We start from the raw sequence: 27,003 nt of genomic DNA on the forward strand, positions 1-27,003 counted from the left end.
TAGGCGTGCCTGGAGTTGATCAGTAATCACACAATCGCCTTGCCCAGGAATGGAAGATTTGAGACTGGTTGATAGTTGGCCATAGTGGCTGGGTCCAAAGATGTTTTTTTAAGAAGCAGTTTGATAACTGCTGCTTTAAGCAAGTCAGAAAAAACTACCTCACAGATGGAAGGATTCACCACCCCACAGAGCCCATTGCCCAACCCTGCCCAACTCACTTTTTATGAGCCAGGTGATTCGTTTCAATAATAGAGTAATAACTGCCCTTTTAGGCTGAAACAATTTATGTGCAAAAGAAACCATGAAAGGTTGGCAAAATCCAATTTTGAAGAAAATGTTAAAGTACACATGCACAATGTTAATATTACGTTGTGGTAAACAGTATCATAGCATGTCCTCGGAAAAGCCAGTGGCTCGTGAAGAGTGGCTTCACACACTGTTCTAAAACAGAGGTGCCAGCCCAACATTGCATAAACTGCTTTGTGTAATGGAAAGGCGTTTTAAAAGCAGCTTGATGGCACATGGGTATGCTCAAAAGATAATGAAAGCATGTTCAAAGAAAAGGAAAGCATTCCAGTTAAGTTAGTGAACACCTTCATATAACCATGCATTGTAGAGAGCTGGACTAGATGACCCCTTGAGCACTTCCAACTTTACAATTCTATGATGTTCAGTTTTTGTACTGAGCTTAAAAAATTGAGTGCATGCACATTAGTACAGTCATACCTTGATTTTTGAACAGAAAGCATTCTGGAAGTCCGTTTGACTTTCGAAACGTTCAGGAACCAAGGTGCAGGCGTGTCGGAAACAATAGCGGAAGCTGCATCGGGCATTTGGCTTCCAAAAAAATGTTCGAAAACTGGAACACTCAGGTTTCAGTCATTTGGGAGCCGAAACGTACGAGTACCAAGGCATTCGACAACCAAGGTACAACTGTATCTTTATCGTGTATATTTGTTTTTTTGTTTTGGTAATCTTATTTGGACCAGACAATAATGCTTTTGTGATGGTCTATTCTGAGCTTGTTCTTTGGGAAGTAATAGCCATAGTGGGTTCTGGTTGGAATCCATCTGTCTTGGGAAACTGGAAGAGTGCACTTTTGGGGGTGGAAGAGATTTACAGCGTCTGCTGTGTCTCTAGAGACTGATATAGAAGAGACAGCTGGGGCAGATGAAAGCTGAAAATGCACCATGGTTTTCTCTCTACAGTCCTCCCAGCAGTCATTCTTCCTCTAGTCACTGCTGTGGATGCATGACCTATCTGTCTACAAGGGATTTCCAGCCTTCATGTTACGTTTGCAGACATATTTGCAAGAGAGTTCGTCTGCCAACGGGTCTGGTACCTGAAGCCAGCTCCCCAAACAGCACATCCTTGGGGATCCTGCCATCTTCCATGTTGTGGTCATGACCAAGCCAGTGTAGATGTCACTGAGACAGGAGTGTGAACATGCTGGGAATGTGGGCTTGGGAGAGCACATATTTGATATTCTGTCCTACCACGTGATGCCCCCCCAATTCCTGATGCAGCACATGTGGAAGTCATTGAGGCGTTTCTCCTGGGGGTGTAAGTTGCCCACGACCCCCAAACTACTATTTTTACAAGGCATGTCCTCCTAAAATGCATGCATATTAAGAATATTAAGAATAAGCAGAGTATGCCCTTTCCATAGCGGGGGAAGCGGTCCGGCGGCACAAAGATTCCGCCGCTTTCCGGCCGGAGAACTTCCGGCCGGGCTCCCGGGGCCTCCGGACGTCACCTTCCCGCGTCGCCCAATAAGGGCGCCGGAGAGGCGGATGCAGAGCGCCGGATACGGAGGGGCGGGGCAAGCAGGCCCCGCCCAGGAGCGGCCTACTGTTGCTAGGGCCGCGGAGTTGGGTAGCAACGGCGAGGCGAGGCTGGAGGGCGCGCGCCCCGCGTAGCGAGCGCGGGGTGTGCCGGGTGCCTGCCGGGGCCTCCTCCGCTCCGCGCCTCTCGTGGCCTGGCGGGGGCAGCGGCCATGCAGGGCTCCATGGTCCGTCGCACGCAGGAGCTGCTGGGGCGAGTGATCCGGAAGCCGCCCCTCACGGAGCGCCTTCTCAGCAAGCCCCCCTTCCGATACCTGCACGACGTGATCGGGGAGGTCAGCCTGGGCTTTAGAAGGGGGGGGCACAGAACGGGGGGGGACCCGCCGAAATCACACACAGCGCGGCTTGCGCTCCCCAGTTGCCAGGCAACAAGCGGGGAAGGAATGGATGTGGATTCCCCTCCCCCCCGCCTGAGTGTAATTTTATCTGCTTGTTTGTTTTATTTTTCTGTTTCTTGAAATGCTCTACGCCGCTTGATTTCTTTTTCTTAAGCACCACTTCAAAGCGGTTTACAAAAGAAAAATTCTCGAAGGTTAATAGAATGAAACAGATAATAAGAATTCGCCTCCGCGGCCTTGTCTAGGCGAGAATGTTATTGGCAGGCGGCAGAAAGAGCGCGGCAAAGGCGCCCCCTTGATCTCAAGAGGCAGGGAGTTCCAGAGGGCAGGCTCTGCCACACCGCCGGCCGGCCGGGTATCTGTGCGGCGCCTGCAGCAGGGGAGGGGGTCTCTGTGAGCACATGCAGGGTAAAGCAGCTTCCTAGGTGAACTACTCCCAAGTCCCTCAGAAGTAGGGGTGCCCATCACTTCGCTATCCCCCAGCCGCGTGCTCCCCGCCCCCCTGCACCATTCCCAGTTGTTGAATTCAGCAAGGTCGCCCACTCCCTGCCTAGTTTCTGTGCAGCTACCCCTTTTAGCAGACTTACAGGTTCCAAGCCAATAAAAAGAGGCGTAGTATTATAAAACCTCAAAATTGTATAGCCTTTGATCTTTTTTGAAAATCAACAATCACCAGGTTGAAAAGCCTTCCCATGTACACAGGTATATGAAGCCATCCTTTCAGTCGTTTTGGTTGTATGTAAAAATAAAAATCTGATAGTAGCAGCCAGGGTTATCCCAGGTCTTATACATAAGCAGGCCAGCATAGTAGGTGGAATGCTGTTCTTTTGATTTCCACATGCCATGAAATAGTTTTACCTATGATTTTTTGGAGGTCAGGTTGCAGTTAAAGGGAACTGTTGCCTAGGCCAGTATGGAAGGAGATAGGGGAGAGCCCCTAGGGGCATTGAAAGTGATGAAAGAATGGCATCCACCCTGCTATCCTTTCATTGCAGGTAGTCTTTTAACACTGAAAAAACTACCAGATTCGTTGTATCATAATTTTCTCCGCAAAATAAATTAGATGTTAAATTCTTCACTTTGGCTTGTTCCCATACTGAAGATCTTCAGAAAGGCATCTAAGTAGTTTTAAGCATTTACTGAAAGTGAAAGAGTCCACTCATGCTTTTGTTTTACTCATCTGATTTACTATGTCAGTGCCTTAACTGCAAGTTGCATTTGAAATGGTAATGAGGAGAACTGTCTTCAAAACTAATTAGCACTGAAAAGTTCCTCATTGTTTTGGAAGTTATCTATCATAATATTATCTGAACTGAAAAAGGTATACTGAGAATTTTCAAGCCCATCCAGAGTCTCACGAGAATCCAAGTTCCTTTCACCTACCCATCCCACCTGCACAGATGTACTGTACTTATAATATTAGTACTTATCCATGTACTGTACTTATAATATTAGTTGCTAAAATAATGCTTAATCTCTGTGCAGATAACAGTTGTAACTGAAGAGTTGTTTTGTTATAAACAAAATGTAAGGATACCATAGAGAGCGGAATTTCTCCAGAGGCAGTCATGATTATCTCTACCATTATCTGTACTCTAACAATTGTGTATGCTTTGGCACAACCCCCCACTCCCGATAGAATTCTAATATATGTGAAGTGTCATTGAAAAGTCATAAAATCTGTAAACATTAGAATCCCTATAGAAAATTAGACATCATAAATCAGGCTGCCTGCCAAATCCAGAAACAAAACACATTCTTTTCTTTTATAAAGGTAATTAGATCAACTGGTTTCATGAAAGGACTGTACACAGAAGCAGAGATGAAATCTGATAATGTTAAGGTATGCAAAGCCTTTAATTGTTTAAACTTTTAAAATGAGAGTATTATACACATGCACACTAATCTGATTATATGCCAGGAAGATCACCGTTTATGCTGAAATCTGGACAATTTATTGCCCTATCAGGATAAAGATGCAAAAATCGGCTTCCTTCAGAAAGCAATTGATGTTGTCATCATGGTGACGGGGGAACCTTTGGCAGTGAAGCCTGCACGTATTGTTGCTGGGCATGAACCCGAAAGAACCAATGAACTACTCCAGGCAATTGCCAAATGCTGTCTTAATAAGGTAGGATCTCGGCACGGAGCTTTATCCGTGGACTTAAATCTTACACAAAGTTTCCATGCGAGCACCATACCGAACTTGAGCTGGGGGGAAAGCGAGGTTGGGGAGTCACAAGGGAAAGGCACCTTGGGGGGCAGTTGCCGTGGAAAGGCTACATACCTCTCTCACCACCACCACCAGCAGCTCAGTGCTTCCATCTTGAAGTTTATCCTCCCAGTGCCCTTTGCAGTACTGTAGATACATAGCAACCAGGCATTTGTATACAAGAGTTGGCTAGTAACAGGTCTCATAGCAAGTCTCCTGTTACGGAAGATCAGGCACTCATTAAGATTTCACTGTATAGTTAACTTACAGTACAATGGTATGCACTTCTACTCAAAAGGAAGTCTCTTGTGCTTAATAGGTATTGATCCATTGCCTGAAACTGGTTTAAAGTTAAAATCGCAAGAATTTCCTATCAGGCAATGTATTGCGAACCCCTGCTTGCCCTGTTTGCAGCCAGTATTGCACACTTCAATCAGGCCTGATGCTTGCCCCCACTCTGTCCCTTCCTCCACAGCCCAGCTGCCGGCCGCGGTATCGGGCTAGCTTAGCTGGGGGGCAGGAGGCTCCCCACCCCCAAGTTGAGCAGTTCAACGAAACCCTGATGCCTCTCCGGCTTGTGTGAGCCAGTGCGATGTTGGAGCTTGGTAAGGCTGGGCAATGTATTCTGGCTACTTCTTCCTCTAAAGTGGGGAGAAAGAAGCAGCCGAGATACATTTAGCTGCTGATATAGCACAGTGTTGAAAGCCAGGTATCACCCAGCCCTGGTGCTTAATGGGGTTTACGTCCAGGTAAATGGCTACAGGTTTAGACTTTGGTTTAAGAGCCTCCCCACTGGCAAAACTTAGAAGCTGGACATGTCCACCTAACTGCACTGAGTTCAGTGAAACTTGCTCCTTATTAAGCATAATTAGGGTTGTTGCGCTAAAAGGAATTGTTCAAAATTGAAAGGAATGATAACTAAGATTGTATACATATTTTTCCTTTAAGATAGAAAGAAATCAGCATTGTGTATAGGATAGAAATGACTACTGCCAATATTATGCTCAGTTTAACAGGTGTTATCTCTTTGTAGCTATCCAGTGATGAAGCTGTTCAAAGAGTCCTTGCTGGGGAGAAAGCTGATATGAAAGGAGGGATACCATCTTCTAAAACCCAAAACAGAACAGAAGATCAAAGATCCCATAAAGAGGTGCTGCGAACAACTTTTGGGTTAAGGGGAGTATAAATAATTCTTGTTGCTTGAGCAGCTAGAGAGAAGACTGTTACAATTTAATATTTTTACATTTTTTTATATAGGGAAGAGGTGACTCAGAAATAAAAGACCGAAACTCAATTCAAGACCAAAAACCCAAAGAAGAGATAAAAGAGGAAGGGAGCAGGCGAAAAGAAAGAGAAAGTGACAAACATAAGGATTATGAGAACCGGCACAAAAATCTTGATAAAGACAATTTTAAAGAAGGTGAGAAAAATGAAAGAGAGAGAAATACCGTTAAGAATAGGTCAAGCAAACAGGGAAGAGAGTCAGAGAAAATCAGAGACAAAGAAAAAGGAGATGGGGAAGAAGAAAAAGAGGAGCATGATAAAGAAAGGGACAGAGAAAGGAAACAACATGAGGGTGGAAGAGAAAAAGACAGATTAAGAGAAAAAGACAAAGAGAAGGCCAAGGAAAAGGAACATGAGAAGATCAGAGAAAAGGGAAAAGATCGAGAAAAAGATAAACGAAGGGAACGAGTGAAAGAGACGGAGCAGTCACGTGAACAAGGAAAGGACAAGGCAGATAAAAAGGTAAAAGGTTTTTATTTTTTTAAATAGGCATAAAGTAGCAGTTGATGAGATCTGTAATTAGCAGATCTGTTGAACAATCTCTCTGCGTTTTACTTTCGGTTTTGCACACGAGACTTTTGTGTGGTATAAGGCCTGCTTGTTATGAATACCTCGGGGATAGGGTGGGTATCAAAATCCCGCACTGGGAAAACCAAATGAATACAAATGTAACCTGGGTTGAGGGTGGCTGGTTAAACCAAAAGGCTACTGAGAAAAAAATAAGCAGTGGCTGCTTTCTCTTTGAAAACGCAAAATCTATTTATACAAGTTTGTCTGTAGCACTAATCTGAACGTGTGGCTCCCTTGTAAGACAGACCTCAGGAAAAACGTGGTTACCTTCATATTAGAAAAGCTAGAGATGGATTTTCAGAAATAAACCACAGGAAAAGGGGCATGCTTCACTTGCTGAACTGATAAAGGGGGTATTATGGTATATAGTCTCTTGGTTAATAGGGCGTCCACCCTGATTGTGGAAAAAGTGTGGAAAATGTATATGGGAATAGATGTGTTAACTGTGTTTGAGGAATGAAATCCGTGTTCCCAAGTGCTTTTTACAATAATAGCCTAATACCTATGTCCAGTGAAGCAGTGTGTGAAACAGGCCTGAACCCATCTTAGATGCTCCACCCACTTTTGCATCTGGCCCCACCCACCAGTGGCATGTAGCCCCAAAGGTTGCTCATGGGAGAATGTGACCTTCAGACTGAAAAAAGGTTCCCCTAAAGCCAAACCATAGTACAGTGGTACCTCGCAAGACGAATGCCTTGCGCAACGGAAATCTCGCAAGATGAAAGCGTTTTGCGATGTTTTCGGTGACTCGCAAGGCGAAGTTTTCTATGGCCGTGCTTTGCAAGACGATTTTTTTGGTGGGTTTTTTGTTTTTGACGCGGCAAACCGCGCTTCGCAAGACAAAATTATCGCAAGACGAAGCGACTCGTGGAACGAATTAATTTCGTCTTGCGAGGCATCACTGTATAGCACACTCAGTCTCCTGTCTAAGAATCCTCATGTTCTCATTTGGCTTAGCACAGGCATCCCCAAACTTCAGCCCTCCAGATGTTTTGGACTACAATTCCCATCTTCCCCAACCACTGGTCCTGTTAGCTAGGGATCATGGGAGTTGTAGGCCAAAACATCTGGAGGGCCGCAGTTTGGGGATGCCTGGCTTAGCATGATTTGCAAACCAGCTCATTCTGCTAACCATTGCAAAAGTTCAGTATAAATATTTTTTCTGTAGCTTACAGGATCAGAGGAGAATGTAGCTAAAAAACTGTTGGAACGATCTGTAAAAGATAAAGCTGAGCCAGATAAAGAAGTAAGTAATCAAGTGTACGCATTTTGCAAAGCAGTTCAAATGTTTCATTTCTATACTCTCAGTACAAGTGAAAATCAGCTTGTGATTTCAAAATATTAAAGCCATTAAAAACTTTTTTTAATTTATTGACATACTTGGTTTGACATTGCATGAACAAGCCTTGTGTTTTATTTATCTGTATACAGTGTTTATACCCCAGTCCTCAGTCAAAAAGGCTCCCAGAGCAAACTACTGATCAGTAAAAAAAGACCATCCCTGTTCTTAGACTTGCAACTAAATGACACAGTACCAAAGGAAAAAGGGAGAAGATGGAAAAGACCAAACTCAGGCACCAGTTCAGCTGAGATGGGACCTGTTCAGTGAGAGACAGAGTGAAGAGAAACTGGTCTCTCGCCAGAGTAAATGAAGGGGTCCTGCTTCCCATCTCCCCTCTGCCTCAGCCTGATGCAATAGCTCAGGCACCCCCAAACCTGGCCCTCCAGATGTTTTGGGACTACAACTCCCATCATCCCTAAGTAACAGGACCTGTGGTCAGGGATGATGGGAGTTGTAGTCCCAAAACATCTGGAGGGCCAAGTTTGGGGATGCCTGCAATAGCTACTGCTGGTTTGGGATGTGAATGAATCCTAAGGAAGATGCTTTACAGTCAGAAACCCTTGACGGGGTGAGATATCCACTCAAGGGAAAAGGCTGCTTGTTTAACTATTCCTGACTATTTCTAGTAGTCCTGATTTTAACGATTCATGCTGTGGTCAGAGAAAAACGTATTACAAAGAAATCATAACATAACCTTTTTAGAATTGCGTTATTGGTTAAGTAAACCTGGTGGTTGTTCCATTTTTTTTTGTTAAAGATTAGCATTTTACTTCTGAAAAATGTTCCCAGTGTTTTTTCATATTCCATAATTGAGTGATGCATCTTCCTCTCAAGTTTATGGGCTTCTGGGCTTGAGTGAAATTTGTAGTGCAGATGAAATGTCACAAGGAATTCAACTCCAGTTCATTGTTTGGTGCATAGTTGAAGAGATGGGTAGAAAATGGGTTCTAGCAAAATTCCCATACAGCCATACCTTGTTTTGCGGCCAGGATCCATTCCGGTGCCCCGGCTGCTAGCCAAAAAGGATGCAGGGCAAAGCTCCGCGTCTGTGCACACGTGCAGAGCGGTTTGCGCTTCTGCGCATGTGCGAGCAGCAAACACGGAAGTAACCCATTCTGGTACTTCCGGGTTTGCCATGGACATTTGCTGGAATGGACGCTAGACAAGGCGGACATTCGCGGAGGTATTACTGTACTTACACTTTTACTGAGGTGACCAGAGGTAAAGACAAAACTTTTAATAGTCATGTAAGAGAGGAAATTTCAGTGCCAAATAACAAGCGGTAGCTGCCAAAACACAAATACAGATGCCTTGTGCTCCTTTCCCGCTATATCACTCCTCCTGGGAGCGTCTCCTATTTATCTTCTTCTTCTTTATGGAAAAGTGTGTGTGTGTGTGTGTGTATAAATATAAAATATGCCCTCTCTTTATCACCTCCTTCTTCCTTACCGATAGGGAGGAGCAGTTGCTCTGACCACAGTGTTTACACCAGTGCTCAAATTAATGGGGTAGGGGAATTTATGGAATCCACACGCCCCAACCCTGCCTCCTCCCACAAATAGTAGCAAAGTGGGTTGCCACAAAAGATAAAGGCACTGGTGGTGAATCTTGCTTTCTCTGAAAGTGTGGAAAACTTCAGTAGACTGAAAAATTGTGACTTGTGCCTTTTTAAATTGCGTGCTTTGTATATCTTTTCAAGAGTGAAAACGCAGCAAGATTATCAAGGCAACATTCAACAAAGGGACCAAGACAACGAGCCAAACCTGTTGGGGAAGGTAGCCAAAACAACTCCTTTTGTTTCATTCTTTCCTGAGAATTCCTGAACATTTGTAGCACTTCATAATCTACGGTCCACATAAGGCACAAAGGAAGCCATGGTTTCCCACTACATGAACAAGTGCTTCCCCCTGTTTCTGTTTTGTGTGCCAGAGGAGCTTGAAGCTTCTGCTTATAGTTTTTAACTAACTACAATTATTTGTAACATGAATATAGATGTACCTTGAAAGTCGAACAAATCTGTTCTGGAAGTCTGTTTGATTTCCAACGCACGGCTTCTGATTGGCTGCAGGAAGCTCTTGCAGCCAATTGGAAGCCCCGCTGGACATTTGGCTTCCAAAAGAACGTTTGAAAACCGTAACAATCACTTCTGGTTTTCGATCGTTTGGGAGCCAAAATTTTCGGCGGCTAAGCTGTTAAAATTCCAAGGTACGACTGTAACTGTATCAGTCTGGTTTGGGGGTCAAGTGTACCCAGTGAAAGCTGGAATTATAAAGTACTATAAAAAAATAAAAATAAAAAATACCTGTAGGCTACAGAGAAGTCATTTGGGGTCAGTAGGACCCCATGAGGTAAAGTACTTAAACATATAAGAAAGGAGTGTGAGATCTCACATATTTTAAAACACAAAACTGCATGTTGTTCAGTTAACATGTATGTAATGTAATTAGAACAATTGCATAAATGTAACAGTCCAATAATCACGAGGAGTTAATTATCCACAACAACAATAAACTTCACAGAACTTGCAGCCATGGCCCACACTACTTAAGCAGCCTGTGTACAATTTCATTTTCACACCTGTGTGAGTTGAATGGACAACATGAGTGCAAAGGAGATGCAAGGCCTTGCTTTTAGCCCCATCCCAGTCCTTATGCTGCTCTTGTCAGCTGCTCTTGAGTTCAGCTGTAACTTCCACAGCAAGGAACTGCTACAAGGGAGGCTTGCCATGTGATTTATGATCCTGGAAGATCAAGGTTCTTAACTGCAAGGGAACAGAAAAGGTCTTGCATCACAGGGACGTGTACTTTAAAGTAAGAAGTGGAAATTTGCAAAAAAAAATCCTGGTATGTGAAAGAGAAGGATGCCTGCTCATTCACATAGCAGGAAACGATGGTTTCTCCCCATGTTTTTATCAGGTCTCTGCATATTTTAGTGTTTCTAAGGTTATAGGATGTACTTGCTGCTGATGTTGTAGCAGGAGATATCTGTCAGTGTACAGGTTAAATAGTTTGAAGAAGTAGCACAGCTATTTGATAAATCGGCTAGGTAACATTGCGGTGAAGATCTTGATGAAGTGTCTGCTTAACTCTGCCAAGTCTAAACATGTCTAAATGATCTTAATAGCATATAGTACACATCTCTCTGTGAATTCTCTCATGTCAGGGCGAAAAGAAACTAGTAAAAGTGTATCTAGTGGTGCAATTGAAAGAACAGCTAACATGTTAAAACAGAAAATTGAGCCAGTTATTACAGAACAAGAGCCAGGTAAGAAAAGGCTTTGAGCACTAACTAGATGTCAAATAGTTATAAGTGCTATAATTACAACTTTTGTTTTACCACGTATCAAATCAACATACAGTGTGTTGATGAAGTGCTTTTGAATCCAAGAGAGCTGATGTAGTTTACTCACTAAGACACTGTGCTACAAATCAAAAAGTCCCTATTTCAAACCATGTGTCTAATTAGATCTCACTGGGTGAGTCCCATTCAGATTCAGTCACTTATCTTCAATATAGAATGATAAGTGCTACATGATAAGTATTATTACCACTCTTTAATGGCAAGAATTGCTAATACGTTTAGGACAGGAGTTCACTGACCTTGTAAGTGGCAAATCATTGGGGACTCCCCAAATGCTACTGCCTTCCATAGCAGAGACATGATTGCTAAATGGAAAATTTGCCAGCTCCTTTCCTGAATATCCCAATAAACTTTCTTCTCCTGCCTCTGATGAGAGGGAATTGAGAAGGGTCTTCTGTCCCAAACAATCAGCCTAGGAACTGGAACTGTAGTTTTTGGGTTTCCATAACTTTTGGCAAACATGTTTAGGAGAGTTTTTAGAGGGTGAAAGCTTGTATTGTCTTGAACAATGACCTGAAGTAATATATAGTACAGCACGTTGTTTCTTTAACCTGCTTAATGGCTTTCTACCACAAACTTTTATGCTAGGAATATTAATGGGAGCTAATACCATTGCAGCTACACTTGCAGATGAAAAACCGGCAACTGTTTTACATGGAAAAACTGAGCCAGAAATTGCAGTAAAACAGAGAGGTAAGCAAAACTGTAGGCACTTTTCTGTGCTCTCTTTGGAAGGTTGTCTTTTCAGAGCCATTGTTTCTTTGCACCGTAGAGCTTCATGTTTTAACCTCTTGTTAAAAAATTCCTTTCCATGTCAACGCCTTCCAAGGTGTAACTTGAAGAGACTGATAATAGTTAAAGTATTAGCTTACCAGACATAATTACCATAATAGATTTGGAATTTTTGATCCCCCTCCCATATTTGTTGTAAATAATACTCTTTTCAACATAGTTTTTTTCTCTGAAGAAGAAATAGAAACTGATGAGGTCAAAGGGGGCTATTACTAATTAATAGCTTGCTGCCTGGAGCAAATCTGCTGTTTTTTCCCTAGGGTGAAAATATGGGATCCCAGGACAAATGAGGGAAACATGTTGTGTTTGATGCGTGTTTGCATTTTCCTGCTCCACTCCCCAAATCGTACACCCTGACCTCAGAGAATGTGAGCTTGTACCTTTCTAGTAGACGTACGGCAACAATCCAGTAATCAAGAAGAGTGTTTTGTGTTGCTGTCCTGCATACAAACAGTGGAGTGTCTAATCCAATTTTTAATTGCTTCTAAGCATGAGGAATAATCAGTATGTATTTATGTTGCAGGTGACTCATCCAGTGATGCAGGTAAAAATTTTGCTGAATTTTAACACATAATCTTTTTTTTTTTTAAAGAGAATTTTAACCATAGTGAAGTAGAACTTGGAAAGAGACAGTTTTTTTCATATTGGTAGAGGGCTATTAATCTAATGTTAATTTGTTTTTAAATTGGAATACAATAAATGTCAAATAAGCAGTAAAGGAGAAATAGATTGCCAATTGGCCTTGGATTCATATGCAATACTGAATTTATCTCTGCAGCATAAGAATGGCTTCTGTGTGTGCTGGGAGGGGAAGTTCTGCTTATTTCACTATTAGAAAAGAAATTATTATTATTTATTGAATTTATATATGTTACCAGCATTTGGTATTTATGCAGTTTTCAAAATGACAGAATGTTTTGTTTCATAGAAGGAGATGTTTTGAACACTGCTGCCCCTGAAAAAATGGTTGTTTCTGAAAATAGCGAAATTACTAATGAGCTTCCTTCTCAAGTCACCCAAAGGTATGTCTGTATCTTCCCTTTTATTGGAAAAAAATATTGGGGTACAATCCAGTTTAAGTTATGCACTTAAATGCTACTTATTTCAGTTAGAAAGATTTGAACATTATTAATTCATTAATTTAAGTCAGATGTGTGTAAACTTGCTTATAGTTTGGATTATAACCCCATGAATTTAAACCGACAATGGCTTCATGACATATTAGATAGTAAAGTAAAGGTAAAGGGACCCCTGACCATTAGGTCCAGTCGTGACCGACTTTGGGGTTGCGGCGTTCATCTCGCTTTACTGGCTGAGGGCGTACAGCTTCCAGGTCATGTGGCCAGCATGACTAAGCCGCTTCTGGCGAACCAGAGCAGTGCACGGAAACACTGTTTACCTTCCCGCTGTAGCGGTACCTATTTATCTACTTGCACTTTGACGTGCTTTTGAACTAGTTAGATAGTAAATTGACCATAATCAGAGAATTCATCAAATCCTATGAAATTGTAAAAGCTCTGATCAAACTGTAATATTACTCAGTAAACTGTGATTTGCTAATTAGGAGGCAGCTAAGGGTTCCCGGCTTCCTTTCCCTCCCTTCCCCAGAATAATTCCCCCCCTGCCCTTGTTGGCATTAAACATGGTTTAGAATTGCAAGTGCACAAATGCTAGCTTGAGAATAATAGAATTGTAGAGTTGGAAGGGACCCCAAGAGCCCTTTAGCTTTGCTAACCTTGGTTGTTGTTAATCATAAACCACTATTTGAACCCATGGTTTGAATTTTTCTGAATTTTAGATAGTAGTTACAAGAAAACCAATTTAGGAGTAAACTGTGGTTAGTGTCAATAGGACCAATAGCACACAACAATGGAAATTTGCTCTGGAGTGGGAATGTGTGTCTCCAAAACTCCTAAACGATGGTTTTCAAGGAATCAGTGTGACACCTCACTGGACCACAATGTTGCTGAAATACGACATGCTCCTAAGTTTGTTGTTTTCTACTGTTTTATCTTTAAAGTTTGTGGCACTTTTTCTAATATGTGTTGCTATGCCTGAATAGAAACATCGAAGAGTAAAATTAACTGTAATACATAAATTTCAGATTAGAAACATTTGACCTCTAATCTCTTTAGATGTAACCCAATTTAAAAAGTCATCTCCCCCAATATAGCAGTCCCTTCTGGCATGGCGTCCTTTGTTGTAATGAATGGGAGAGGCTGCATCTAAAGCAGTGCATTATCAGAGCTATGGAAAAAACAGTTTTTACGAGGAATCTGATTTTGGATACTCAAACTGAAACAAACTTTCCTATTAAGTGAAAGAAGAGCCTCCTGGATAAGCCCAATGATCTATCTGGTTACAGCACCCTGTTCTCAAAGGAGCCAGCCAGATGCCTGTAAAAGCCTGAAAGGGCACAAGGGCAGTCTCCCTACTTGTGATTCCCACCCAGCAACTGGCATTCAGACGCTTACTATTCCTTCTCTGCACGTGGGCATAGAATATACCCATTGGGTCTTGTAGCCATTGGTTTCTCCATTGATTGCTTTATCCTCCCTATGTTTGTTTCATCCTCTTTAGAAGCCGTCCAATTTCATGGCCATCACTACTACTTGGGGAAAATGTTGATTTGCATTATTAATATTAAGCTTATTAAATTATGCAAGTTGCATTCAGCAGGAAAAGATCAGCCTCGGGTTAATTTGTTATATCCCTTCAGTCATTTATGTACAGCATTGTACATCCAATCAGCATTCTTCAATCAAAATGAAATACCGTATTTTCCAGCGTATAAGACGACGGGGGCGTATAAGACGACCCCCAACTTTTCCAGCTAAAATATAGCGTTTGGGATATACTCATCGTATAAGACTACCCCGCTTCCTACGATTGTCCGTGGGCCGGACATGCCTGCGCTGCCCATATCCAAAATGTCTGCAGCACCAGAAATCGCTTCTGCGCATGTCTGGAAGCCAAAAATCGCATCTGGACATGCACAGAAGCGATTTCCAGTGCCGCGCTGCCCATTTCCAAAATGTCCGTAGTGCCACAAATCGCTTCTGCAGCTGCGTATAAGACGACCCGGCGTATAAGACGACCCCCGACTTTTGAGAAGATTTTCCTGGGTTAAAAAGGAGTCTTATACGCAGGAAAATACAGTATATTTCAGTTCCGTTGATTTCAGTGGAAGTGAAGTATGTGTTTTATTGTTTGGCATTGAAATCAGGGGACTTTAATGTACTATACTTTGGCTGGATTTTGGGGGGAAGGGGTATGGCTTTGAATCTCCTTGTGTTCTGATTAGAATTTTTGTTGTTGTTGTTGTTGTTGTTTAGTCGTTTAGTCGTGTCCGACTCTTCCTGACCCCATGGACCAGAGCACGCCAGGCACTCCTGTCTTCCACTGCCTCCCACAGTTTGGTCAGACTCATGTTTGTAGCTTTAAGAACACTGTCCAACCATCTCATCCTCTGTCGTCCCCTTCTCCTAGTGCCCTCAATCTTTCCCAACATCAGGGTCTTTTCCAAGGATTCTTCTCTTCTCATGAGGTGGCCAAAGTATTGGAGCCTCAGCTTCACGATCTGTCCTTCCAGGGAGCACTCAGGGCAGATTTCCTTAAGAATGGATAGGTTTGATCTTCTAGCAGTCCATGGGACTCTCAAGAGTCTCCTCCAGCTCTTAATTCACTGTATTCTGATTAGAATACAGTGAATTAAGAATTGAAGGATTCTTTAATTGTATTGTATATTCTTTATTAATGAAGGCACGCCAGGGCTTGATAAGAATTTTGCAGATTGCTCAAAATGAGTGGTTTCACACACTAATTTGTGTTAAGAAAGGAAATGCTCTTTACCTCACTTTACAGAAGACTTCCACGACCCAGCAGTGCAAGACCAGCTCCACCCCGGATAAAACGCCAAGAAAGTACAGAGGTTTTAGCACCTGAGAGGTCAGGAAATATTTTATATTTCTGTTGTCAGATTGTTCTATAGTTTGTTTTATTATCAAATGTGAAGTCAAGTGTGTGTTAAACTTTGTAGTATATTTGTAAATGCAGTTATTCCTCAAAAGGTTGACGAAATGTGATAGTTACAGCAAATTAGACTGCAATCCTACAGCATCTATGGTGATGGCATACTCTTGAGTCTCTCCTGTTTCTACATTAGAATGCTGAGAAACATAAGTATTTCTAAGCTCAGAGAAGAAAACCTTTCTTTTGTTTACAATTTTGTCAATGGTTTTCATTTTCATATTTTTCCGGATTTTTGGGGAAGTGGCCGTAAGATAATGTAGACTTTTCTCTGTGTGTCCCCTACCTTCCCCAGCTTTCTGCCCTGACTAGCATCAGATGAGCAGGGCTTTGGGTTTTGCAGTTCTTGTGCCTCAGATTCTTTTACACCCACACACGACTGCTCTGCTCATAAATCAGTGGAACTTTAAAAAAAATGTAATACTAAACTGTACAAATTTCTGATCTGGTAAGTTAAAAATAATACTGTACATCTTGTGTTCTTACAGCAGGTACAGGTTGGATCCAGATTTGAGTTACACTTTAGTCACATTAGAATAAATGAGACTTAAGTTAATCGTTACCTACTGGTCCCATAGTTTTCGGTGTGGATCCAACTCAAATAAATTAGATTTGATAAGAAAATAAGCGTTGTGTACATTTCAGTTCCACCCCTCACCCAACTTTCCATTTTTATGGGGGTAAATAGCTTGAAAATTCCCAAAACCTTTTTATCTTAAGACAGGACTGAATACACATTGTCTTTAAAAGAAAGAATTCTATAGTATTTTCTGCCTTGAATGATCAGTTGTAACACCATGCCTGAAGTATAATCCTGTTCTTCCTTTCTTTTAGAAATGGCAGTGCCAAAATAGTGACAAATGTCATTATAGACAAAGAGGAGGAAGACGACGACGATCAGTTTGTTGTGGAGGCAGCACTGCATCTGCCTGAAATGGCAGAAATGGCAATGGTCAGTGAATACATTTTCTCACACAAATGTGAACCAAGCATTAACTTTGTGTTGTCTACTGCTGCCTCTTGTCTCTTTCTGAATAGAGCTCCAGTGGTATGCTTTATGCTTGATATTGAAGCATGATGAATGGAAGTGAGTCTAAGCTGGAAGCACCCTCCAGTCATAGAATCATAGAGTTGGAAGAGACCACAAGGGCCATCCAGTCCAACCCCCTGCCAAGCAGGAAACACCATCAAAGCATTCCTGGCAGATGGCTGTCAAGCCTCCGCTTAAAGACCTCCAAAGAAGGAGACTCCACCACACTTCTTGGCAGCAAATTCCACTGTCGAACAGCTCTTACTGTCAGGAAGTTCTTCCTAATGTTTAGGTGGAAGCTTCTTTCTTGTAGTTTGAATCCATTGCTCCGTGTCCGCTTCTCTGGACACGGTCCCATTAGCCTAGGATAGGAGGAAGTTTGTGTTGTCATAGTGTATTATTAAGGAGAGTAACAATGAATTAACAGTTACAGGCAGCCTAGAAGCCTAAAGCCCTTGCTTCCATTTCATAATTTTGCCAAAGTATGAGGTGCCCCTGATTACTTTGAATGGCTGCTGTGGAACCCCTCCCCCTCTGTATTTTATATTACATACGAGGATCTGGCGCAAATTCCATTGATAGTCAAACCACATGTCATCTTGATTGGTCCATGCTCCAAGTTGTACAATTGAGCTCCCTTTTTATTTTACAGGGATGAATGATAGAATTGTAAAATTCAGTTCTCAAGTTGGCAGATCAGTGGGTGTTTTTTTGGTGGTAAGGTGGCAGGGAGGCAGTCGCTATTCTTAGAGCAGAGAGAAAATGAATGGTCAGCTCTCAAGTATTATTGTCTCCTTACTTGTCTATTTCCCTTTAATTTCTATTGTTCAGGAGGCAACAGTAGAGTTGGAAGAAGATGAGAAGCATGGCAAGTGTTTTTATTTCCTTAAGGCTTTTCTTTTCTTGGTTGTTTGTGATTATGTCCCTCAAAACTTGTCACTTCCTATATCCTTGTTCTCCTTTCAAGATTCAATGCGTATGCAGTCCAATTCATGCTTTCTTGTCAACTATTTGCTTTGACCTGAGATAACTTCAAAATCCCTTCCTGTCCTTTTTGTTCCGTGTTCTTAATGAAACAGGGCACAAGTACAATGATTTTGACACTTGTCAGGTCTTGGATTGTAATCCAATTAAAAATATGATACCTTCTCTTGCTAACTTTTATTATACCTTAGTGGCTGTAAGTACATTCTATGAGTTTCAGAAAGAATGTTGCATTTCAATGTGCTATACAGAAGAAACTAGTTGGATGTATGAACCAAAACTGAGCCACTATAAGCACTTTTGCAGTTAATAACTATTTTTTCTTCTTCAACAGGTGGGCTTGTCAAAAAAATACTGGAAACAAAGAAAGATTATGAATTGTCACAGTTGCCAAAATCTGCTGAGAAGGTAATCATGTAATAAACCTTAAATAATTGAGAGTTCTTAGTTGCTTATTCTTCAGTGTTTTCATTCTAACCTCTTTTTCATTGTTGCATTGCTCTGTATCCTACAAAGTAAAACTAAGGTCAAATAAAATAAAAAACACCTAGCAGACGCCATCACGTTTTATGAAGCACATATGTTAAAGGCTGCCTGGTTCAATAACACCAGGAGCACTTTACTTCCCTCATCACTCCAGCAAACCTCTAGCACTGGTCATGTGTGCATCTGCTATGCTCCTGGAAGAATCGGCCCATTATCCTGCGCTTCCTAACAACAAACTTGTTGAGCCTGTGATAAGAAAATCATAAGACACCACACCAGCGGTGTTGGGCTGTGGCTGCACTGCTGATCTCTTTTCCCAGCATTGCACAATGCTGTGTGTTGCTGGGAAGGGGAGAGACAAGGCCATAGAGAGCTTGGCACAGCAGGAGGGGTGTCAGATTGGCTCTGCTGCTGTGCCACTGCTAAGCTCCCTACCGCCTTGTCCCTCCCTCCTGGTAACTGGCAGCAATGTGCAGCATTGAGAAACCTGATCAGCAGCGCCTGTTGGTTGCTACTGTTTGATAGCCAAACAACCATTGCTGTCATCACATGACAAAGTGACTTCAATATTCTTTGTTGAGTTTTGGTTATGTATAGCTGTGCTGCCAAGCATGCTGTGGCCTCAAGTTAAAGGTAAAGGGACCCCTGACCATTAAGTCCAGTTGCGGACGACTCCGGGGTTGCAGTGCTCATCTCGCTTTACTGGCCGAGGGAGCCGGCGTTTGTCCGCAGACAACTTCCGGGTCATGTGGCCAGCATGACTAAGCTGCTTCTGGCAAACCAGAGAAGCGCACAGAAACACTGTTTACCTTCCCGCCGGAGTGGTACCTATTTATCTACTTGCACTTCGACATGCTTTCAAACTGCTAGGTTGGCAGGAGCTGGGACCAAGCAACGGGAGCTCACCCCGTCACAGGGATTCGAACCGCCACCCTTCTGATCGGCAAGCCTTAGGCTCTGTGGTTTAGACCACAGCGCCACCAGCGTCCTTGGCCTCAAGTTACAAACCTTCATATTGACCCAAATGAATCCATCCTAACCCAAAAGGAAGGTCCCAAACACAGCAGGTCATAGAGGGAGAGAACCAATCATGGTTCTTTTTCACACAATCCTTTCCTCAGGCAGGTCCAAGAGAACTAGCCTCAAGAGCACAGCTCCCTGTTCACTGCATGTGCATCCTGTCTGTTGACTTATACCTTCTGCTGTAGGCTGCATTGTACTTATGGCCCACAATCTGTTACTTTTTACCCACATTCATTATATCTTTATTATTTGTTGAAATGTGTAAATAAGTACAGTTGTACCTTGGATCCCAAACGCCTTGCGACTCAAACGTTTTGGCTCCCAAACGCCGCAAACCCGGAAGTGAATATTCCGGTTTGCGAACGTTCTTTGGAAGCCAAACGTCAAACACAGCTTCTGATTGAGTGCAGGGAAGCTCCTTCAGCCAATCGGAAGCCGCACCTTGGTTGTTGACCGTTTTTGGAAGTTGAACGGACTTCCGGAACGGATGCCGTTCGACAACCAAGGTACGACTATATTTCATTGTTGCATCACTGAATCTCCCTGTGTGCTGGGGTGGGTAGAGTGTTGGACTTTGACCTGGGGAAACCAAAGCTTTTAAATCCCTCTCTGCTGTGAAGCTAACTGGGTGCCTATATGCCAACCACTGTTTCTCAGACTGATGTACCTCACAGGAATGCTGTGGGAATAAAATGGATGGATGAGAGGAGAGCAGTTTTTTAACTCCTTGAAGAAAGAATGGCATAAGAATCTATTATTATTATTATTATTATTATTATTATTATTATATCTATATGCCATCCATCTGACTGGGTTGCCGCAGCCACTGGGTGGCTTCCAACAAAATATTCAGATGCAAAAAAACTCAATCCTTAAAAGCTTCCCTGTACAGGGTTGCCTTCAGATGTCTTCTAAAAGTCAGATAGATGTTAATTTTCTTAACAGCTGGTGGGAGGGCATTTCACAGGAAGGCCCTCTACCTGGTTCCCTGTAACCTCACTTCTTGCATGGAACCGCCAGAAGGCCCTCAGTGTCTGGGCTGAATGATGGGAGTGGAGACGCTCCTTCAGGTATGCAGGGCCAAAGCTGTTCAGTGCTTTAAAGGTTGGTACCAGCATTTTGAATTGCACTCAGAAACATACTGGGAGCCAGTGTAGATCCTTTGGGACCGGTGATATATGGTCCTAGCAGATCATAATGAATTCCTGTAGTGATAGTAGTAGCTAGTGCTACTGAGGACAAACCTGTTGCACCCCTCTGACAGCTTTGTCATGTCCGGAGCAGGAAGTTCTCTGCTTGGAGAACTTAGTTGGTGGAGATTGCATGTAAGGAGTTTAGTCATATAGTAAGAGAGGCAGTGGACATTAAATCCTAAGCCAAACAAGTCAGAACCAGAATCTTAAATCGGCCTTGGATAATAATGGGCAGACAGTAATGCAAAAAATGTATTTTTGGCTGTGTGCTTTTGCATCTCTCTGCTTTAACAGAAGGTGTGCTATCTTTGAGATCATTCTTAACCATTGCACTATTTTCCAATGGCAGAATTGGGCTAAGGTGAGCAATCTTTAATTATTGATTAGTATTGGTTTCATTGATATGTGTCAGAACACACCCATTTTCTATTTTTATCTTTTGGTTTTCAAATCTATCCCATATATTTAATTCACCCCTTAAATGACTATCTCGCTCCTTCCCTTCATTCTATTTGTATTTTTTTTTAACAATTAGGAAAAACCACTTTTATCAGAAGCAGCAAGGAAAAAAGAGAAAGATCTAGTGGCAAAGGAAATAGAGAAGTTCCGTGGATCCATTCAGGCCCTTTGTCGGAGCGCTCTCCCCCTTGGAAAAATCATGGACTATATTCAGGAAGATGTGGATGCCATGAAGAATGAACTCCAGATGTGGCAGAATGAAAATAAACAACTTGAAGAGGCCCTACAGAAAGAACAAAGGTGAGAATATTGAGAATTTGCACGGTGGCTGTGCAATTGGTTAATCCAAAACAACATGTATGGAGTTTTGTGATGCTAGTCAGGTCTGGGAGAGCCAAGCTGAGGGAGAAGGTGGGGCAAGAAAGGTGTATCCCAGCAGTGAAGGCTTTTACTGCAGTAAAATATTATGGGTGGAGTTAGAACAATCCCACAAACTTAAATGGTGTGAGCTAAGTATATTGTCATGGTAGTAGAAGCAAATGCGCAGGTGCTGTTGCCTCTGGGGTCATGCCACTGTATTAAGCTAAAGGCAAGTGAGCAACCACTCAGCAGCCTAACACAATGCTTTCCACCACTTATGTGTTGACTGGCACCCAGTTGAGCAGTCAGCCAAGCTCTAGCTCCAAGGAGGTTGGGCAGGGAGGTTTAAGGAGTACAGCAGCACTGTACATGAAGAGGACATTTCTTTGATTATACATATTTATCAAGTCATCTCACGCAGTGATCCTCTAAGTAACATACAATATAAACGTTGGAACATACAAGATGCAAACAATTCAGAATTGGGTGATTGCACCCAATCAACAATAAAGGACAAGTTATCTGCTCTGGCACAATCATATAAAAACGAAAAGCCCTAAAACTAATTTCCAGCAGATTAGAAACTAAAATTGGAGATGTTGAAATAACATTATATTGTTAACAGGCCTGGGAGCATAAGAAGGCCACTGCCTGGTGCTGAAAAGACATTAAAATAGGTGTTAGGCAAATCTCTTTAAGGAGAGGTTTCCAAATACAGGGAAGGGGCCGCCACCAAGAAGGTCCTATATTTGCCACCTTCCTTGCTTTAGTATGAGATGACATTCAAAGGAGGGCCTCTATAGATCCTCTTGGAGCTTGGGTAGGTTCACATGAGAAAAGGTGTTCCATTAGATGCTGGGGGCCCAAGTGATGTGGGGCAGGAAATAAATTGAAAGTCACTGGAGGAAGGAAAGAATTGATGTAATATACTCAAAACAGTTGTCCCAGTTAGCAATCTTATCACCACATTCTCCACTAGCTAGAGTTTCTAAGCTGTTTTTGTTGCCAACGCTATGAACAATGCATTGCAGTTGTCCAAACAGAAGATTACTGCTGAAAGATGGGCTGGAAACTTTATATATAAATAAATTCCAGTAAGTGGGTTAGCACTAGGCATAGGTGGGTGAGCAGAAACCTGTCAGGACTTGCTTACCAATCTCCCTAATCTAGCATTTGTAGCTAGAGAACTACCCAAATATAACAGAGGAAAGGTAGCTCTGTCAGTCACCAAACTATACCTCTCTTTCTCTGCCTCCCACCTCTGCCTACCATGTTCCCTTTATTGCATTCTTACAAAACTCTGACCAACAAAGCCCTCCTGAGACTACGAAACAATTCCATAGCCTCAGAGACAGTTATCACCTTGGACTATTTGCTATCCAAAGCAGTCTTAGAGTCTGAGGTGATCTGAATATCTCCAAGATGGGGGTCCTTGACTCCACATTCCTTGGGAATACCCAGTCCTTCAAAGGAATTCAGGGTGTTAGCATATGTGGATAATCACGTTTTATCTGTAGGACAGTCCTTTAATTAGAGATTGTGACATCCAAATGATATTCATAGCAAGAGTATTAAAGCCCCCAGTACTACCTCCCCACCCCACCCTTTTCGCAGGTGGATAGGTATTAATGACAGGTGGATAGTGCAAAGAAAGTTATGCAGCTGTTTTTCACCCCTGCTAAGTTGTATAAAAACGCAGATTAGTGTCTGCTAGGATGAGGTGTAAGATAAGGCTTAAGATAGCTATCATTCCTGCTCATATCAACTTTGTCAGGCAGGTCCCAACTGTTCTTATTTTACAGAATAGTAAACAGAGTAAGATGCTTGCATAAAAGCACTTGGGGTCCCCCCCCCTTTGGACTGGGATTTGAGTGTAGAACTCTCAGAGCTCATTCCAACCTCTGGCTTGACTTCCTCTTCCCCTACGCACTATAGGCAAACATTAGAGTATGTATGTATAGTATGTACTACTTTTAGTTTCCCCCCTTATATGTGCTCTCTTTGTTTCAAATGTGTTTGTCTAGCCATAATGGATTTCAGAATAATTTTTGTGTAAGTTCCTTGTTTTGTCTCAACAGTATTACAGACAGTGTTGTGGATCCATTGAAAGTAGAACTTGCAGAGCTGGATCAGTTGATCAAAGACGAACAAGATAAGATTTGTGCTAAAATGGCCAACATTTTAAAGAATGATGAAAAAATTCAGAAGATGGTTCATAACATCAACTCAAGGAGGTGAACAATGGAACATGAGAGCTGGAATGGATTTTCTTCTAAACAGAAGAAATAAATCTTTGTGTTGAAAGAAAACTGTGGCATACAGCAGCAAATACAGTTTCAAATAAACTTATTCACGTGATGGTGTATGGCCTCGGGAGATTTATATTGTGTAGGTGAAATTTGCCATTTATCCAATGTTTGTAAAAAGCTTTAAAAAACAGTCAGTGCAAAACATTCACTATATTTAACCTATATTGTGATAGGTTTTCTATTGTCAGCAGAGGTCACTTTCCTGGGTTATTTAATATCAATATACTCTGATCAGGTTTTGTACCATTCATGTCTAGTATATGTGTGGCATTTTGAGCAATATATAAATATATTGTATGAAATTTTGGGAGTTTGCTGTTGGAGTAGCTTGAAATATGACCTTATGTTGGCAAACCCTTTAAGAAGAATTATTTTAAAAATTCATGCAGATCAAGAAGCAAATTGGGTTTATCTGTATTTCCTTAAGTCATACAAATAAGAAAGACAACAAAATAGATTTATCTGAACACTTTAATTATACTTGCCTTTATTTTATAGTTAAGTACTTTTTCTCCAACTAAATAGCCAGTCATGTATGTTTTTACTTTAAATCATTCTGAGAGAATTTGAGCAGGGGGTGTATGCATTTTTGCATGGAGGGGTGTTTTTTTGGGGGGGGGTTCCATTTTCTTTTGAAGAGTACCTGCAATACTTCCACTGGGAGACCCCATAAATCTTGGATGGTCTTGGTAATCAACCATATTTGGGGCTTCTAGGACCGTATCCCTTGCCTAACAGAGTACTGTCTGAGAGTTGTGGAGATGTTCTTAAGTGCCTCTCATTGCAAAGTCAAAAATAATGCAGCTCTGGCTGGAATAGGCCTGAAATTTACCTGTTGCATTGCATTTCCAGGGTGCTAGGAGCTCCTTCAAGGCACATTGAAGCAACAAATCCCAGCTCTTCTCCAGCAGTTGAGACAAGAGAATCCCCGCTATTGTGCTCTGCTTCTGGGGTGTCCCAAGCACCTTGGAAGCAAGCACAACACATATAAGCATATCCCTCCTCCTGGTTTCTTAGTTCAGGAAAGGGATAGAGTGTTTGTGCAGATCTTCTGGAGCATTTGAGTCTTTCTGAAGTGTAGCCCAGCTGCTTCGTGGTAATGATTTCTCAGCTTCAAATTCATGAAGAGGGTTGGGACTTGTTCACTTTGCATTGCACTTGCCAAGTGCTTAAAGTGCCTTAGAAACAGCACAACTGTTTCTAGTTGTGATTTCCCATCCCACTTCAAGCTTGGAAGGACACCTGAGGCTTGTCATGCTTGGCAAAAGCGGCTAAGGACACACCATGGTGTGTGTGCTTGTGGACTGTTGCTTATTGAGGTCCCTGTGTCATATAAACACAGACTACATATAATCTGAATCTTTTGAAGCTACACCATTATTTAAGTCCCCCCCCCCCCCCCCGTGGATTAGATTTGAGAAATTTCATGGTCTCTTCATTTGCATATCTACCACCTCTCCATTTTCTCATAAAATTATATTTCTTATGGGTTAAGTATGGCTTGCTAGATGTTGCACAGGAGAAATGTAATGTGGGATATGGTTTGAAACCTTGTGCTTATTGACTGAGAAGCCTAAAAAATGTTTGACGCTTGGAGGAAAATGCTGTGTCGCAATAGTTTAGCAAGCTATTTAATAAATTGTGTGCACTTTATCAGTCTGACACCCTGATCAAAACATTTGGAAGTAATGACATTTACTTCTAATAAATAACACAGTTTAGGATAACAGTCTAAGCCCTTATTGAGGAGTGTATATGAGTTGTGTGCTAACTAGTAGAGTTTTTCACTGACTGGTTCCCGCTGCCTTTATTAAGAAGCCACCCCAAAACTACTACAACAAATGGTTTTGCATATATTTCAAAGTAACTACAGAGCCTTAGTGTATGGTATGATTGTCATATTTGGAAAGGGATATTAGAAGTTAATTTGGGGGAAATGTCTTAAAAAGCATCAGCAGAAGTGCTGAACTTTTCAGCTGCAGTCTTTTCAAATTGCATGTAATTGTAAATAGGACTGAATTCAGCATTGAAAAAAATCCCGTCACATTTGTGTGTGGATCTGTATATATGGTTAAAACTGTTTGTGTTAGAAGAATCCAGCATTTTCTGTATGTGAGTAAAAATGTACAGCCTAAAATATGATTTGTATTATAAATTTATTTTCTTTTTATATATAATAATTAAATGACCTATTTTTTCTATGAATAGTGGTGTTTGGATTGTAGTTATTTTTGAAAGCCGATAAAATGAGAAAGAAGACTGTTTATATAAACAGTCCGTGGTAACTGTTGGGGCCCTTGCTCCCTGCTGCAAGGTCTTTCCCACCCGGCCTGGAGGGCAGGGCCCTGACTCCAGCTTCTGTGGGGACTCCTCCATCTAAACTGAATGCTGGCCAGTCAGCTTCCTGCATTTATAAATGTGTGGGGCTTCACAATGACGCATGCAGCATTTGGGGGGTGTCCATTCACTGTGTGAATGGTGTGAGGTCTTCTCAACATTGCTCACACCTCGAACCAGGCATTGCCAAACTATTTGGGCCCATGGACACATTTACGAGCCCAATGAACTCATGAGCACCTCATGCGCTGCAACCAAGCGCACATGGCAAGTGTGGAGTAGTGGTCAGAATGTTGGACTGAGACCTGATAGGCCTGGGTTCAAATCGCTGCTGAGCCGTGAAGTTCCTTAAGTGACCTGGAGCAGTCATTGTCTCTCAGCCTACCATATACCTTGCAGGAGAAAACGGAAAGAGGAGAACCATGTGTGCCACTTTGAGCTTGGAGGAAAGCTGTGATATATTTATTCCTATTTATGGAAAAACTTGAGGTGGTCACCGCACAGCCCTCACTGGAGGATCTGTAATGTCGCATCACAATCGGCGCAGCAGGTTTTTAACAACTGAAGGGGGAATTACCATTTTAAACCAGAAGCAGTTTGACCACTAGAATGAATGAGGTGACACTGAGGGGAGGAAAGTGGCAGTTTAAAACAAGATTTGTATCTAGTGAGAAGGAAGTTTTGTAAACACACTGTTGTGTTAGCCTTTTGGTGTGAGCTTCTGTGTTGTATCCATCTCTGCTCTTTCTCTTTGTTCAAACTGGTTGGTTTTTCAGAGGGCATAACTGAGCCTGGTCTAAGTTTGAAATGGAATCATGCCACCGCTTTTTGCCCCCAACGTTTCTTTCACACAAAAGCTCAAAAGCTGTTCTGAAGAGAAGAGAAAAGTAAAAGCAAAGCAAGCATTCTCCTACACAGACAGATAAAAGCAGGCAGGCCATCTGCCACACCTGAACAATGCCTGTTCCCTATCTAAAACCCCCTCTAGATTTTCCAGATTGATGATGGGCTTGTGGAAAGGACCAGCAACCATAGTGAAAGCAAACATGAC

General features: G+C 42.1%; 1 protein-coding gene across 5 annotated transcripts; it reads left to right on the top strand.

Moving 5' to 3' along the window:
- The first annotated feature begins 1,851 nt into the window (after nucleotides 1–1,851).
- TRAF3IP1 (TRAF3 interacting protein 1) lies at nucleotides 1,852–25,820 on the top strand. 5 transcript variants are annotated; one of them, XM_035140295.2, is made up of 17 exons: nucleotides 1,852–2,119; nucleotides 3,957–4,025; nucleotides 4,152–4,313; nucleotides 5,428–5,544; nucleotides 5,652–6,140; nucleotides 7,417–7,494; nucleotides 9,290–9,365; nucleotides 10,753–10,854; nucleotides 11,539–11,643; nucleotides 12,266–12,286; nucleotides 12,671–12,764; nucleotides 15,607–15,690; nucleotides 16,606–16,723; nucleotides 17,633–17,669; nucleotides 18,120–18,193; nucleotides 21,023–21,246; nucleotides 23,385–25,820. In XM_035140295.2, the coding sequence occupies exons 1-17, from the start codon at nucleotides 1,997–1,999 to the stop codon at nucleotides 23,542–23,544; spliced, it is 2,133 nt and encodes a 710-aa protein (XP_034996186.2). In that variant the 5' UTR covers nucleotides 1,852–1,996; the 3' UTR covers nucleotides 23,545–25,820. The 5 variants fall into 5 exon arrangements, with proteins under 5 accessions (XP_034996186.2, XP_060138649.1, XP_034996176.2 ...); XM_060282666.1 differs by having other exon boundaries at nucleotides 11,569–11,643; XM_035140285.2 differs by lacking the exon at nucleotides 10,753–10,854.
- Nucleotides 25,821–27,003: the final 1,183 nt, after the last annotated feature.

This window comes from Zootoca vivipara, chromosome 1 (assembly GCF_963506605.1).
Source record: "Zootoca vivipara chromosome 1, rZooViv1.1, whole genome shotgun sequence".
Lineage (NCBI taxonomy): Eukaryota > Metazoa > Chordata > Lepidosauria > Squamata > Lacertidae > Zootoca > Zootoca vivipara.